The sequence below is a fragment of the Harpia harpyja genome, chromosome 11 (genome assembly GCF_026419915.1).
Source record: "Harpia harpyja isolate bHarHar1 chromosome 11, bHarHar1 primary haplotype, whole genome shotgun sequence".
NCBI lineage: Eukaryota > Metazoa > Chordata > Aves > Accipitriformes > Accipitridae > Harpia > Harpia harpyja.
Window position 1 is genome coordinate 23,228,711 of NC_068950.1, and position 13,731 is coordinate 23,242,441.

The 13,731-nt window shown below is 42.6% G+C and overlaps 1 protein-coding gene across 1 annotated transcript; it reads right to left on the reverse strand.

The window, feature by feature from the left end:
• Positions 1–1,430: 1,430 nt before the first annotated feature.
• Positions 1,431–8,962, reverse strand: LOC128148544 (pancreatic alpha-amylase-like). Its single transcript, XM_052802461.1, has 10 exons — positions 8,792–8,962; positions 7,088–7,234; positions 5,178–5,375; positions 3,586–3,816; positions 3,050–3,183; positions 2,849–2,971; positions 2,632–2,731; positions 2,294–2,415; positions 2,058–2,183; positions 1,431–1,742 (listed from the first exon to the last, which is right to left on the reverse strand). The coding sequence occupies exons 1-10, from the start codon at positions 8,957–8,959 to the stop codon at positions 1,553–1,555; spliced, it is 1,539 nt and encodes a 512-aa protein (XP_052658421.1). The 5' UTR covers positions 8,960–8,962; the 3' UTR covers positions 1,431–1,552.
• Positions 8,963–13,731: the final 4,769 nt, after the last annotated feature.

Here is a 13,731-nt window from a genome sequence, read left to right on the forward strand (position 1 = left end):
ACTATTCCCAGACAGGTTGTTAAAAACAACGTAAAAGACTAAGGGAGATGACAGTCTTAAAGATGCTCAGTTAGCGATATTAGACTTGAATTATCATCTTTTAGAAGAAGAGTATGTCTACATTTATTGCTACTCACCAGACAGGTGAGTACCATAACATGCTGCAAAGTTGAGAATTGTCCTCCTCTCAGTAAAGAAACAGTTCTTAAATTTCAGTGGTATCTGCCATAGCAAGTCCACTGGAAATCCCAGGAAGGGTGGGAAACAGTGGTTTCAGCGAAGCAGAGAAAGAGCCAGTACAAGAAAAGATTAAGCCGTCATAGCTGTAGGACCTAAAAAATCATGCCAATTTCCACAACATCTTGATTGTAAATTCTCAGCCGCCAGGATACTGCCACTATCACACACTACATGAGAGGTCATGCTTTTGGACCAGCTTTCCCGAAAATTGACTTTGGGGATGTTCTAGCACAACATGGATGTGAACCCATCCCTTTGTCACCCCGGTTTGCACGAACAAGTGGAGCCGGTCTGTTTCAAAGGGGCAGGAGGGCTCCCTGGCCTGACCATGGCGGGGCGGGGGGGGGGAGCAAACAACAGGTTTGCAATGACTATTAACATCCTGCCACATGGGTGTCTCAATCTTTGACACGGCTCCAGTGAGCAGATCCAGGGGCTGCGTTTTGCCAGCAGGCCCCCTGCCCTCAGCAACACGGTGCACTCTCACGTTTACCTCGGCATTTTCTCACGGCTGACAATGAAATTGGGAAAGATGCCAAGTCCATGCTCCGCCTGCGTAATTCTCTGAGATATGACAGAATAAGCAAGCCTAACGCACCACAGAGACAAGACTAGGCTGTGCTTCAGCCACCGTCACGAAGTCTAAGCGATGCTTGGATATACAGCGTGCTGCTCCTCAGCCGCCTCTGGAACAGCCACAGTGAACGCTAGTTTGCAGCAAGCCGTTGGGGCTAACGATGGAAGATCTGTTTCTTGATTTGTACAGGCACAAGCTGACTGTGAACCAGGTAACCCGCTGGCTTGACTGCTGTCGTAGGCTGGAATAATTGATTGGCACGGCCCAGCTTCCTCTGCTAACCCAGACCCCGGGTTTGGTTTGTCACAAGAAACAGATAAACTGCCTGTGTGTGTAGGCACTGCACGTAGCTGACCGCCCACAGGGTGTGTGTGTCTGGCTGCTCTGGGATATGGGGGAGGGGGGGGTGGGTGTCTGTGTATTGGCCCTGGAAATACTGCATTTTAACCTACCCAGGTGTTGGTTTGGGTTCTTTTGTTCGTTTTATTGTCTCCCGTGTTTCTGTGATGTGGGAAGTGGAGTGCTGCACTGCCTTAAAACCCGCCACTGCGTTGCCGCTAGTTATGACGCGATAAAGTTACAATCCAATGCATTACGGGAAAAAGCATTACTCTTCAATTTGATTGCCATTTATTATTCACTAGATACAGAGTCACTCACGCTCGAATACCAGGGAATCACATATAGGAGAAACAGTAATGCACAGACCAAACGGAGAAGGACATTTCTCCTGTGTTACAACTTGGCATTAACATGAATTGCAACGAATGGATCTTCAGCATTGTTACTAATCTGGAAATTAGCCATTCCATCACCAGAAACATGCACCTCTTTTCCAGTGCATCTGTCGTCCTCCTTTTGTCCAGAAATAACATCACAGTAGGTACCAGCAGGCAGTCCAGTTTGCACATTGACATTCATATTCCTGTGTGAAAATAAGTGAACGCTATTTATCCATTGTTTTCAAAAGAGGCATTTCAAACTGGGTACAGGATTTTTGAACCTGCTGCTACTCCCTTACTTTGAAGGGCAATGTACAGTGTGAGCTTCCTGATCCTATCCCTGCTTTGCTCCCTACACTCCCGTTCTGGCTCTCTAGACCTGGCATGCAACTGAATGACTAGTTCAGGCTGTAGTGATCGCTCTCGTCGGGAGAAGAGGACATGCCCCTTCCCATCAGTATGGCTGATGAGGGACGCTGTGCTTCTCTCGGGGGACACCGCCTCTCCCACTGACTTACCAGTCGTCATTATTAAAAACGATGAAGCCTTTATTACCACGGCCAAAAGCTACTTGATTGCTGCCGTTGTCCCACCAGTTGGAGAAAGGCTGACCGTCCACCACGTTACGGAAGATAACCATGTTCCTGAAAATGCAGGGAACGGCTCTCACTGTGGCTGCAAGAGCTCTAAAGCCACGAGGAACACGAAGCAAAAGCAACTGCTTTCACTTATTTTTTTCTCCACAGTGTCCTACTTTATTTGACGCCAGCGATGTTCACAAACCCAGTCGTTGCCACAGGTAGTGTCTGCATTGATTGCAACAGGCTTTGTTGATCCATCCGAGTTACTCGGTGGTCCAACCCAGTCATTGACGTCCTGTAATTAAAAAGAGAACTTTAAAACTTCTTACTGAAAATGCAGAGAGCCTCTCTGTAGAGAAAAGCTAGATGGAGCATCAAATTTCCACCTGCTAGATCCCAACATGGGACAGAGAAATCACTTTGCAAATTCAAATGCACTGGACTGCTTCTCTGGCCCCGTTCTGATCCTTACGCACCATGAATGTATCTCTCTTCAGTGTTCCCAGCTTACCCGTCCATTCACAAAAGATCTCGGCCAGCGAAAACTTGACATCACACGTGTGAACCCATATGGGTGAGCAAGCATGAAACCAACAGCCATTTTATAAAGCCTGTTCATTAGACAAAGAAAGTAATGAGACGTGGAAAGAGAAACCATGCCAGAGAACAGAAAGACAGGCAAGCAAAAGGAAGAAGCATCGCCCCGACAAGAGCAATCCCTTCCTTACCTGGAGTCCCAGAAGGTTAGAATGGAAGCTCCACCAGCCCCATGCCCCCGCTGGTTGTCGTGATTATCCACAAAGACCAGGGCTCTGTCGGAAGGCACGAAGCCCCAGCCTTCTCCCCAGTTCCTAGCCGAAAACACAAAGACTTGAAGCTACCCTGTCAAATGGTGTATCCCGGATAAGTCGCAGCATCGTCATCCTTACTTTAAGTAGGCCATCTTCTCTCCGTTCCACTTGCGGATCACTGTTCCCAGTTTTGCACCGTATTTGAACTCTGTCACTCGGCCGTTTCCAAAATAGTCACTGCCTTTGATCGGCTCTCCACCCAAGTCAATTACCTGGTACAGGAAACAGAAACTGTGCATCTGTTCTCGTCTCAAGAGAGACAAAAATTGCAGTGTACAGCCCTCGACATTAGTTCTCGCTTTACGTTGAGAGGAAAAAATATTCAAGTATGTTTATTTCTGCTATGTAGATCAACCCGAAGTCCATCTAATACATGATGCACACAGGCAAAGACATGAGTCAAGAAAGAAAAGGTAAAGTTAAATGACAATCTCTTCTGGAGGCATTTTTAAAAAGCAAAACTACTTGTGTCTGCAGGGCTGCTCCAAAGAAATGGCTAGCTTTTTCTGGGGTAAAAAGTCAGATGAAGATGTATTACGGCCCGTACTCTGAAGGAGGAAGGTAAAAGAGAGAGCAAAGACAGACAAACATAAAGGAAAAAACATGGAGATTACCTCCTGGTAAATGAAAGGTTTTGCTCCTGCAGAAAACCATTTCATATTTAGATCTTTCAGCTTTTCTAAAATTGCCTTCACATCCCCAGGCCACATATGCTTGGCAGCATCAATTCGGAAGCCTGCTACGCCGATATCAATGAGGTAGTTCATGTACTCGGCAACTTTTGAGCGTACGTAGTCCTTCTCTAGGGCCAGATCAAGAAGGCTAACCAAGCGACAGTCACGGACCTATTTAAAAATTCTGAAATGAAACATTTTTCACCTAATAAACTAAATGTAGTGTTCTACATACATTTTTAATTTTGTTACCTACATGACAATGCCAAGTAAAACCTTCACTAGCCATTGTTCACCATGCATATCTTTGCCTTGGACAGTTATCTTGCACCGTCATCTACACAGAAGGTGTATTAAGAAGTCTACATTCACCCAGCTTACACAGCTGTAGGTGTTGAAGGATTATAATAGAGCATCAAACCATTAAATCTATGATCAGCTTTTTTAATGAAAGTATAGGGCAAGAATATGATAAATTATTTTTACTACAGTGTATTAAGGAATAGATTCATTACTATTTCAAGTGCACGCATTTGTTCTCTGATGTAGGAAAGATTTCTAGAAATTACATTTGTAAATCTTTTAAAGATCTTGAGTTATTATAGCCTTACAAAACATTAAACTCCTGGTTTTGGTCCCCTTTTTATCTTTGTTTCCAGTAAATACAAAATGATGGGCATCAATTTTCATCAAAAGAATACTTTAAACATACACTGAATATACTGAAGTGCTTTTTTTAATAACTCTCACAATGGGTTTCCATGGCTATGCACATCTGCCTGGAGAGAGCAAGGTGCATCAGCCTGTGTTGCAAACTGTACTAAAGAATTGGCTATAAAGATGCTCCTTTAGAACTGCTCAAGAATTCAGGGACATTTAAAGTCTCCCCTTCGGTCATTTCTCCAAAACCCATCTCCCCTCAACTCAGATTCAGGAAAGATCAAATGCATTTGAAAGGCATAAAACATTATTCAAGAAAGATAGGTATTCTTCTTTATAAAATAATTTTTCATTCTGTGGTAGTTTTAAAGTCCTGACCTCGTAATCTGATACAGAGGAACAGACAGACTCCTAGGAAAAGAAATCTCTAAACAGAAGGTTGATTTTCAAGATTTTAGCATTATTATTTTTCTTTATGAAATTCTAACCTCTATCTTCTGAAATGGAGACCAAAGAAAACTTCCAAATTACAATAAAAGGCAAGTAATAACTCCTACTTTTTCTTTTAAACACAAAAAAACCACACAAGATAATCCCTAAATAGATTTTATGAGCTTTAAAACTGTCTTTACAAAGTATCTAAGCACATTTGTCTAAATCTGAAATTGAGCCATTGGCTCAAGTAGAGCTATCCCTTTAAGAAGTGGTGTTCCTGATAGCAACACTAACCTCTATTATCAATTTGGATGGTTTTCCATGAGGGTTTTTGTTTTGTTTTGTTCTTTAAAAATGTCTGACAGTAAAGGGGAGCAAAGAATCCACAGCCCAGGAATGGATGTACATGAAAAATATATTTATAATTCTAGGTTTACCTGAGATATATCATGATAATTCTCAATGTCTCCACTTCTAGATTTACATTTACCATCATTAAAGTCCCAGCCAGAATACGGCACAGCTGGAAAATCCTCAGTCTTTGCATTGAAGTAGCTTCCACAAGTAGCATGGTCGCCAGCACCAGCATTAGTTCCGCACATATGGTTGATTACTGCATCCACATAAATATGTACCTAGAGAACAGTATTCACATTTCAATTTGAGAAAGCTACTTCCCACGGCACCACTAATTAACGTTCTCTCTCTCTTACCTCCTGCCCTATGCCCCCTCTTTCTGCTTGCTTGTTTCTGCCAACATTTTATTTAAAATATTTCTCTTTTATTAATATACGGCAATGGTGATACAACATCCATCTCAACAGATAGGCAGATAACATTGCACCTATTTTTAAAAAGGGTAGAAAAAAGGACCCTGGGAACTGCTGACCTGTCAGCCTCACCTCTGTGCCTGGGAAGATCATGGAACAGAACCTCCCAGAAGCTATGCTAAAGCACATGAAGGACAGGAAGGTGATCTGGGCCAGCCAGCATGACTTCACCAAGGGCAAGTCCTGCCTGACCAACCTAGTGGCCTTCTATGATGGAGTGACTACATCAGTGGACAAGGGAAGAGCTATGGATGTCATCTACCTGGACATCTGTAAGGCCTTTGACACGGTCCCGCCACAACATCTCTCTAGATTGGAGAGAGAAGGATTTGATGGGTGGACTGTTCAGTGGATGAGGTATTGGTTGGATGTCACATCCAGAGGGTAGTGGTCAAAGGCTCAATGTCCGGATGGAGGTCAGTGACAACTGGTGTTCCTCAGGGGTCCATATTGGGACCAGTACTGTTTAATACCTTCATCAACAACATAGTGGGATCGAGCGCACCCTCAACAAGTTTGCAGATGACACCAAGATGAGTGCTGTGGTTGACAGACCTGAGGGACAGGATGCCATCCAGAGGGACCTGGACAAGCTTGAGAAGTGGGCCCATGTGAACCTCATGAGGTGCAAAAAGGCCAAGTGTAAGGTCCTGCACCTGGGTTGGGGCAATCGCCAGTGTCAATACAGACTGGGGGATGAAGGAATTGAGAGCAGCCTTGTGGAGAAGGACTTGGTGGTAGTGGTGGATGAAAAGCTGGACATGAGCAGGCATGTGTGATCACAGCCCAGAAGGCCCACCATATCCTGGGCTGCATCAAAAGAAGTGTGGCCAGCAAGTCGAGGGCGGTGACTCTCCCCCTCTACTCCGCTCTGGTGAGACCCCACCTGGAGTACTGCATTCAGCTCCGGAGCCCTCAGCACAGGAAAGACATAGACCTGTTGGAGCGGGTCCAGAGGAGGGCCACAAAAACGATCAGAGGGTTGGAGCACCTCTGCTATGAAGAAAAACTGAGAGAGCTGGGGTTGTTCAGCCTGGAGAAGAGAATGCTCCAGGAAGACGTTATTGCAGCCTTTCAGTACTTAAAGGAGGCCTATAGGAAAGATGGGGACAAACTTTTTAGCAGGGCCTGTTGCGGTAGCACAAGGGGTAATAGTTTTAAACTAAAAGAGGGTAGATTTAGACTAGATATAAGGAAGAAATTTTTTACAATGAGGGTGGCGAAACACGGGAACAGGTTGCCCAGAGATGTGGTAGATGCCCCATCCCTGGAAACATTCAAGGCTGGGTTGGATGGGGCTCTGAGCAACCTGATCTAGTTGAAGATATCCCTGCTCACTGCAGGGGGTTGGAATAGATGAATAGATGACCTTTAAAGGTCCCTTCCAACCCAAACTATTCTATGATTCTATGAAAAAACCCTCACCTTCACTTCAGTGCTACCATGTCTTCCCTTCTAAATTACTGGTTGTCTATATCCATGCATTGTTAACACCAGAAGGTTTTCAAACCACTTACTCCAACATTGTTGCACCTGGTCACCATGTCTCTAAATTCAGTTTCATTTCCAGATCGCGAGCACAGCTTGTAGCTGATGGGCTGGTATCTTTCCCACCATGGTTGCCAGGGGTCAGTAACAATAACATTTTCATTTGGAGGTGAAATCTGTGAATAAGATAGTGTCTCTTGGTAACAGGATACTGATAATGGTTTATTTGTGTGCCCAGTATTGTTAGAGAAAGCATATAAAAATAGAAAATCAGGTCCGTTTAATGGAAGACACAATACCTAACCCATGTAGATCCTCAGTATCCTCTGCCTACACCGTACCAGGCTGAAAATAAAAGACTTAGGCCTGTATCTTCAGTGGGTAGAAACATACTATAAAAATGATGTCCATGGACATAGTGTCCTAATTATCTTCGTGAATGCAGGCCTCAAAGATCAAAAGAAGGCTCTGAAATCTGAAGGACTAGGTCAGTAGAGATAGCCCTGAATCAGGGAGGAAGTGACTGCAGAACAACTGACAACATCCTGCCCTTAAAATTGATCTAACTTCCCATTTCCGTAATGTTTTGGATAAAAGTGTTCTTGACATGAGACTTGTCATAGTTTCCAGATAAGCTATACCTCTTCCTTTTATAGACTCTTTCCAGGATACTTTTAAGGCAACAAGCTTTTGCTGCTACCTCCAAGTCTCTGGACATAACCACCTGGTCCCACCATTTCTCACAAAGATTCCCAGGCTGCAGCCTACTTAGCTGCCATGCCTTTGTGACCAGCTCAGCAAGTCTGCATCTGAAAAAACTTTCTGAGACCCTGTCACAGCATGGATTAAAAAGATATCCAAGTGTATACCATAGTCTGAGAAATCAGTTTAAAATCAATCAGGCCTGTGCCTTGAAAGAAGGTTGCAAAGAAAAGATGTGGTATTTGAAAATTATGGGAAAGTTCTCACTGAGGCCAACTTGCAGACTCCTGGGTTACAAGAGATAGGCAGACTTCTCTCACCAATTTTTCCTGAGCAATCTGACAAACAAACTGAAATAGTTTAATAGGTGACTGCTCTCCAGCCGTACTACCCCACCCATCTGATACTACTGGTTCCACAGGAACGTGTGTCTGTTGTTCAGACAGAACAGATTCACATTGACACACCTCCACCAGAACCTGTGTTCATTCCATTTCTGCCTGCTCACACCAGGTTGCTGCAAAGGAGGGTCTCTTAATGGCTTACTCTGACACCAGGCTTTACAGAAAGAAACTTGCCAGTTTGGGTGAACACAATTAGCAGCCTTTTATATTTATTTGTTTAAAACCTTCAGCCCTTTGGTATTCTCTTTGAGAGCCCGTTTTCTCAGTCATAGTTTCATTTTATGTTTATGCAGCTCTTAAGAGCTTCCCTTGATTTAAATAATATCAAGCAGATAAACATAGGTTACTCTTCACAGCAGTAAAAAAAAGATTAACCAGTGATATGCAATTCTAATTCATCAAAATGTAATAGCACAGAGTGCAAAACATGCACTTTGGAGCAATGAAATAAATTCACGCTTACATGATGATGGCTGAAGAACGTATTTGTCAGCATTTACTACTTCCATTACCCATTTCTATTTTTCTTTCTCAGTACCTGTCCTTTGGTGAATTGAACATTTTCTCTGAAAAACAAATTATCATCTATGCAGCAATTTTACTACCTACTGATAGGAACAGACATACCTGAACTCCTCCAAATCCATTAGGAGCTAAATAGCGTTCACACTCAAGAGCAATATCCACCCAGCGCCATTCAAAGAGATGTACAATAGACGTCCTCCCAGCCTGAGTATTGGGGTCGTACTGTGCCCAGCAAACCCCTACAATTAACAGAAGAAAATAGATACCCATCCTGTGCTCTGTGGTCAGTTGCACTCTTCTTACTGCCTATTTATGCTCCTGCAAGAGAGTGAAGTACACATTACGAAATACACATTTAAAAGTAAATGCCTGTCATGGTTTAAGCCCAGCCAGCAATTAGGCACCACACAGCTGCTTGCTCACTCCCACTCACAGTGGGATGGGGAGACAAATCAGAAGAAACCTAAAACTCATGGGTTGAGATAAAAACGATTTAATAACTAAAGTAAAATAAAATATAACAATAATAACTGTAACGTAAAGGTATATAATAATAAAACCAAACCAAACCCAAGAAAAGACAGTGTGATGCACAATGCTGACCAATGCCCACGCAGCGATTGGCCCCTCCTGGCCAACTCCCCCCAGTTTATATACTGAGCGTGGCGTCCTACGGTGTGGAATATCCCTTTGGCTAGTTTGGGTCAGCTGTCCTGGCTGTGCTCCCCCCCAGCTTCTTGTGCACCTGCTTACTGGCAGAGCATGCGAAACTGAAAAATCCTTAACTTAGGATAAGCACTACTTCGCAACAACTAAAGCATCAGTGTGTTGTCAACATTGTTCTCACACTAAATCCGAAACACAACACTATACCAGCTATTAGGAAGAAAATTAACTCCAACCCAGCTGAAACCACGACTGTGCCCATCTCTGGCATCCTATTTATTTAACTATACTTGACTGTCATTTTGTTTGAGAATTGTATTCTAGCTAAGCTATATCAGCCTCCCATACTAATGGTAACTTTGTTCTTCCAAAGTTAAAATTCAGATATTGTCTAATACAGGCCGTCTCTAGTGTGCAAAAGTTGTATTTTTGTTAATATAAGGCCAAAAACAACCCCAAAAGGCAAAGGAGTACTTACATAGACTGAAATGGGCATTTCATTTCTCATTTTAATGTATAATATTTTACATTCCTATTTATCTTTGAGAGGCCTCTTTTTTTCAATCTGGTTACTATGACTTGTGCATACTTAGACAAGGCCTTGGACAAGCAGTATGTTCCTTATCGTGAGTTGCCATGAAACCCCAGATATTTTGGAGGTCTAACATATGTGAGTCTGTCATTTGTGATATGCATGACATCTAACATGCAAACAGCAGCCCTAATCTTGGAAGATCTCTCAGATACAGAAGTGACTATTACTGACTCAAAACCAGAAATGCTGTTTAATCTCTGCACAACTGCACAATTTGTGTGGAGATATTCTTCTCCCAGAGAACACAGCACAATGGCATGCAGAGGTTAGAAGTGCTGTGAAGTTCCATAACCAAGAAGTCTCCTTCTCAGTGCCCAGGTACAGAGTTCTGCAAGTGCACTGAAGCTTTCCAGAGGAAGAAAACCAGCTGCATTACCTTCTGATAAGCTAGGCTAAGAACTATACTTCCCAATTCATATTGTATTTCTATTACTTATATACGAACACAGCTGACAAGCTTATTAAAATTGCCTCTCCCTTTTCTCATCTAAAGATTGATACAACTTAAAACAAACGAGAAGTTAAACAACTATCAAGGTTTATGTTACACTATTTAGGATCTCATTTTGCACTCTTCAGGTTTAGAAGTTGATTTAGAGAGTCTGAGATACAGAGGAGTCCTACAAGGAGATCTTCTGCAAACAAAAGGCTGAACTACTACTTCCCTTAAATAACAAAACACGGAATCTTGTTACTTTCCTCTAAGTATCTATTCTTTGTAAAAAGCTATCTTAACACCGAAACAACACAGGGCAAAGAGGGAATAAGGGGAATAAGGGACACCAAACACTTCAGTGAAGGTTTAAACATGAACACAAGGGCCTTCAGGTTTGCTACGTGAAAAAAACCTGCACCCTTTCCTGATTTAATACACATTTGGGAATGCACGGCTAAAAACTCCAACCTGCTATGATACCGATACCCAAACAAAAGTTTATATAAGATCTTATGTTACTTCTACAAAAGGACCCTCATTTTTATTTCAAGAAAAGGATGATCCATATCTCTCAGTGAGGGTAGCTGCACTCTTTGGAGCAAATTCAAGCACAAAATATGCCAGTTTATGAAACATAGAACCCGCCTTCCAGAGCCTGTTGCTATCACCTGTCACTGTACTTCACAGGCAGCCAGAGTTATTTAGAATGAATCACTTGGTAAATTTAGCTTGTTTTTCTGCTTGTGAACAAAATAATTTTAATGAAATTATTTACTTGTAGATCTTTGGTAGAGCATACAGCTAAATTTCAGCCATAAGCAGCGTGTGCTTCCATTTTCATGAAAGAAAGCTTCTTTGCCCTGATAGGAAGAACATACATTAACAGAAAACAAGCTGAGACAGTTCGATCTTCTCTGATGAGAAGCCATTTATCAGATCGGCAATTTTTAGTTACAGCAGTAAGTACACAAAGCAGTAAATTACACGAAGCAGTAAGAACAATATATTTTGACTCAACCAGTTCCAAGGCGTAGTGCTTGAAGAGAAAATACAGTTTTTCATTTCTTTGAAATAGGTTTACGGCTGCTCTGGCTTCAGTATAAGTATTGGTAAGAGAATGGAGATGTTGAAATCCCCAACACACTCTGAAGGCTTTAGCTTCAAAATGCTTTTGAAACTTGGAAGAAAAGTAAGAGGCCTGTATTCCCCTATGGGAGAAAAGAGAGCACAACTGATTGCAATTCAAAGAATGTGGGAGATAATTGTTTCTGAGGAACGCTATTGCTACCTCGGACAACGTGAGAACTCAGGTCAGTTTGTCTTCTGCTGGGTTAAAGTCTGTGGTACGAAACTCAGCTGCTATCTCCAAAATACTAGCAACAGTATTTAAATTCACGAGAGGTCTGACGCAGGCCTGCTGAAGCTCCAAGGTGTTAAACGCTGTTACAGGAAAGTAGTTTCCCCGTGAACTTCTAGTCACTCCCCACACAACTTCCCTCAGCAGCTGCCCGTCTCGTAGAGACCACGCAACCCCGCTTCGCCACCTTTTTAGAGACACAGCGCTGCCCCTTACACAACCTCGTCAGCAGCAGCTCTACCGGCCGCAAATCCTGCCGGGCCTCTTCAGCACGGACGGGCAAGAAACACAGCGGAAGCGAGCAGCAGAACTCAACACGTACAGCTTGGGGCTAACCTGGGTCGTTTTCAGGGGCCTCCGCAGCACCAGCCAGCCCAGCGCCCACCGAGGGCCGCCGAGGCCGCAGCGACGGGAGCCCAGCCCCTTCCGCTCGGGAGGGGCGGCGCGGAGGGAGGGGCGGCGGCTCCCGCACTGCTGCCCTCCAGCAGGAAGCGAGCTCCAGCCCCGCGCCAGGCCTGCCAGTGAGACACTGGTGGACGGCAAAGTAAACTGGTTTCTCCACAAGCTTTGTATCACACGCGATTACGTTGATTCAAGATAAAATTACAATCTGGAATATATTTGTTCTGGAGGTTTGAGAAAGGAAATCCCTCTGCGTATACACTTCTTTAAGTATTTTTGCCTTTGAGTATAGCACCACCTTGCTGTTATCCTACTTCACTGCTTTGAAAATGTACGTAGCTGGCCTTTTATGCACTATTTTAATAGCTTGGTTCTGTACTTGTAACTCAACGTGGGCGTTAGGACATATTGCCTGTTTCCTCTCTTATATACCTTTTTATGTGCAATAAACTGAGTAACAAAGCTTTGTAAAGTGGCTCCATCCAGATACATACTAAAAATGCAGTAGGGCAAGGAAGGGTTCTGCATCCTTCAAGGCTACAGTGGATCAACTAGTATTTTCCACTTTAATGTTGCTACATTGCAACAGTGGTTTTGCCATACAAAGTAACAAATGGAGTTTGTCATTATCACAATAATGTTTCTTCGGGAACAGTCAAAACCCCAACCAGAGTAAATATTGGTCATATATAACATAAAAGGATCTCATGCCAGAAGCTGCTTGCTAGGCTGGAGTAAAAGACTCCAGTAGGAGTCGCAGGACTCAAGCGTTTGTCCTACACTAGGAACATTAGCAAAGCTACTCAAGGAAACCAACGTATTTACAATAGCAAATACATTCTCTTTAGCGTTGTATCAAGTAGGAAGATACATTTAAAAAAGAGCTGGAAGCAGTTGGAAAGGTCCTAGAAAATTCTCAAGGAAAAAAGATTCTCAGTTTGACATTAGGTCCCCTCTTAAGCTGTCAGCTTCCAAAGATATGAACGGATAACAAAGATGCAAACTATGTAACACGTGAAACGTCTTAGTGAATTTTCCAAGTTACTATCATCATAAGGATAATTTAGCTAGAAACCATTCATTTCTGAATGCATGTTAACTTCACTCTGTAGATGACATTATTTTTACCTTCTCAAAACCAAAACTTCTTTTCACTACCATATAGTGAAGTCCCTAAAATTCAAAGTTTTTGAGGAAAAACACACTCAAAAGATTGGAAGTGAAGATGAGCCTCATATAACAAACTCACACTAAGGACACTGGAGAAATGTGCATGCTCTTTTAATATCCATCTCTTTAGAATTAAAAGCATATTAGAATGACCTTCTGAATTTGGCTTTCAAAGAAAATTTTGACAAGGCACACAACTCGCATATATAGAAAATAAATCTAATTTGGCTTCTGTTATCCCAAGATCTTTCCTATATCAAGGAGTCAATTTATACAAGAGCACTATAGTAAAATTCATGATTGTTAGATTACCTGAGTCAGCCTCACTTTGAAAATTATAGTGATATGAGCATATTCAAAAGTTTAATTAAATAAGAAGTGTTGCTGTGTCTGTATGTCATTAGCTAATGAAGAAA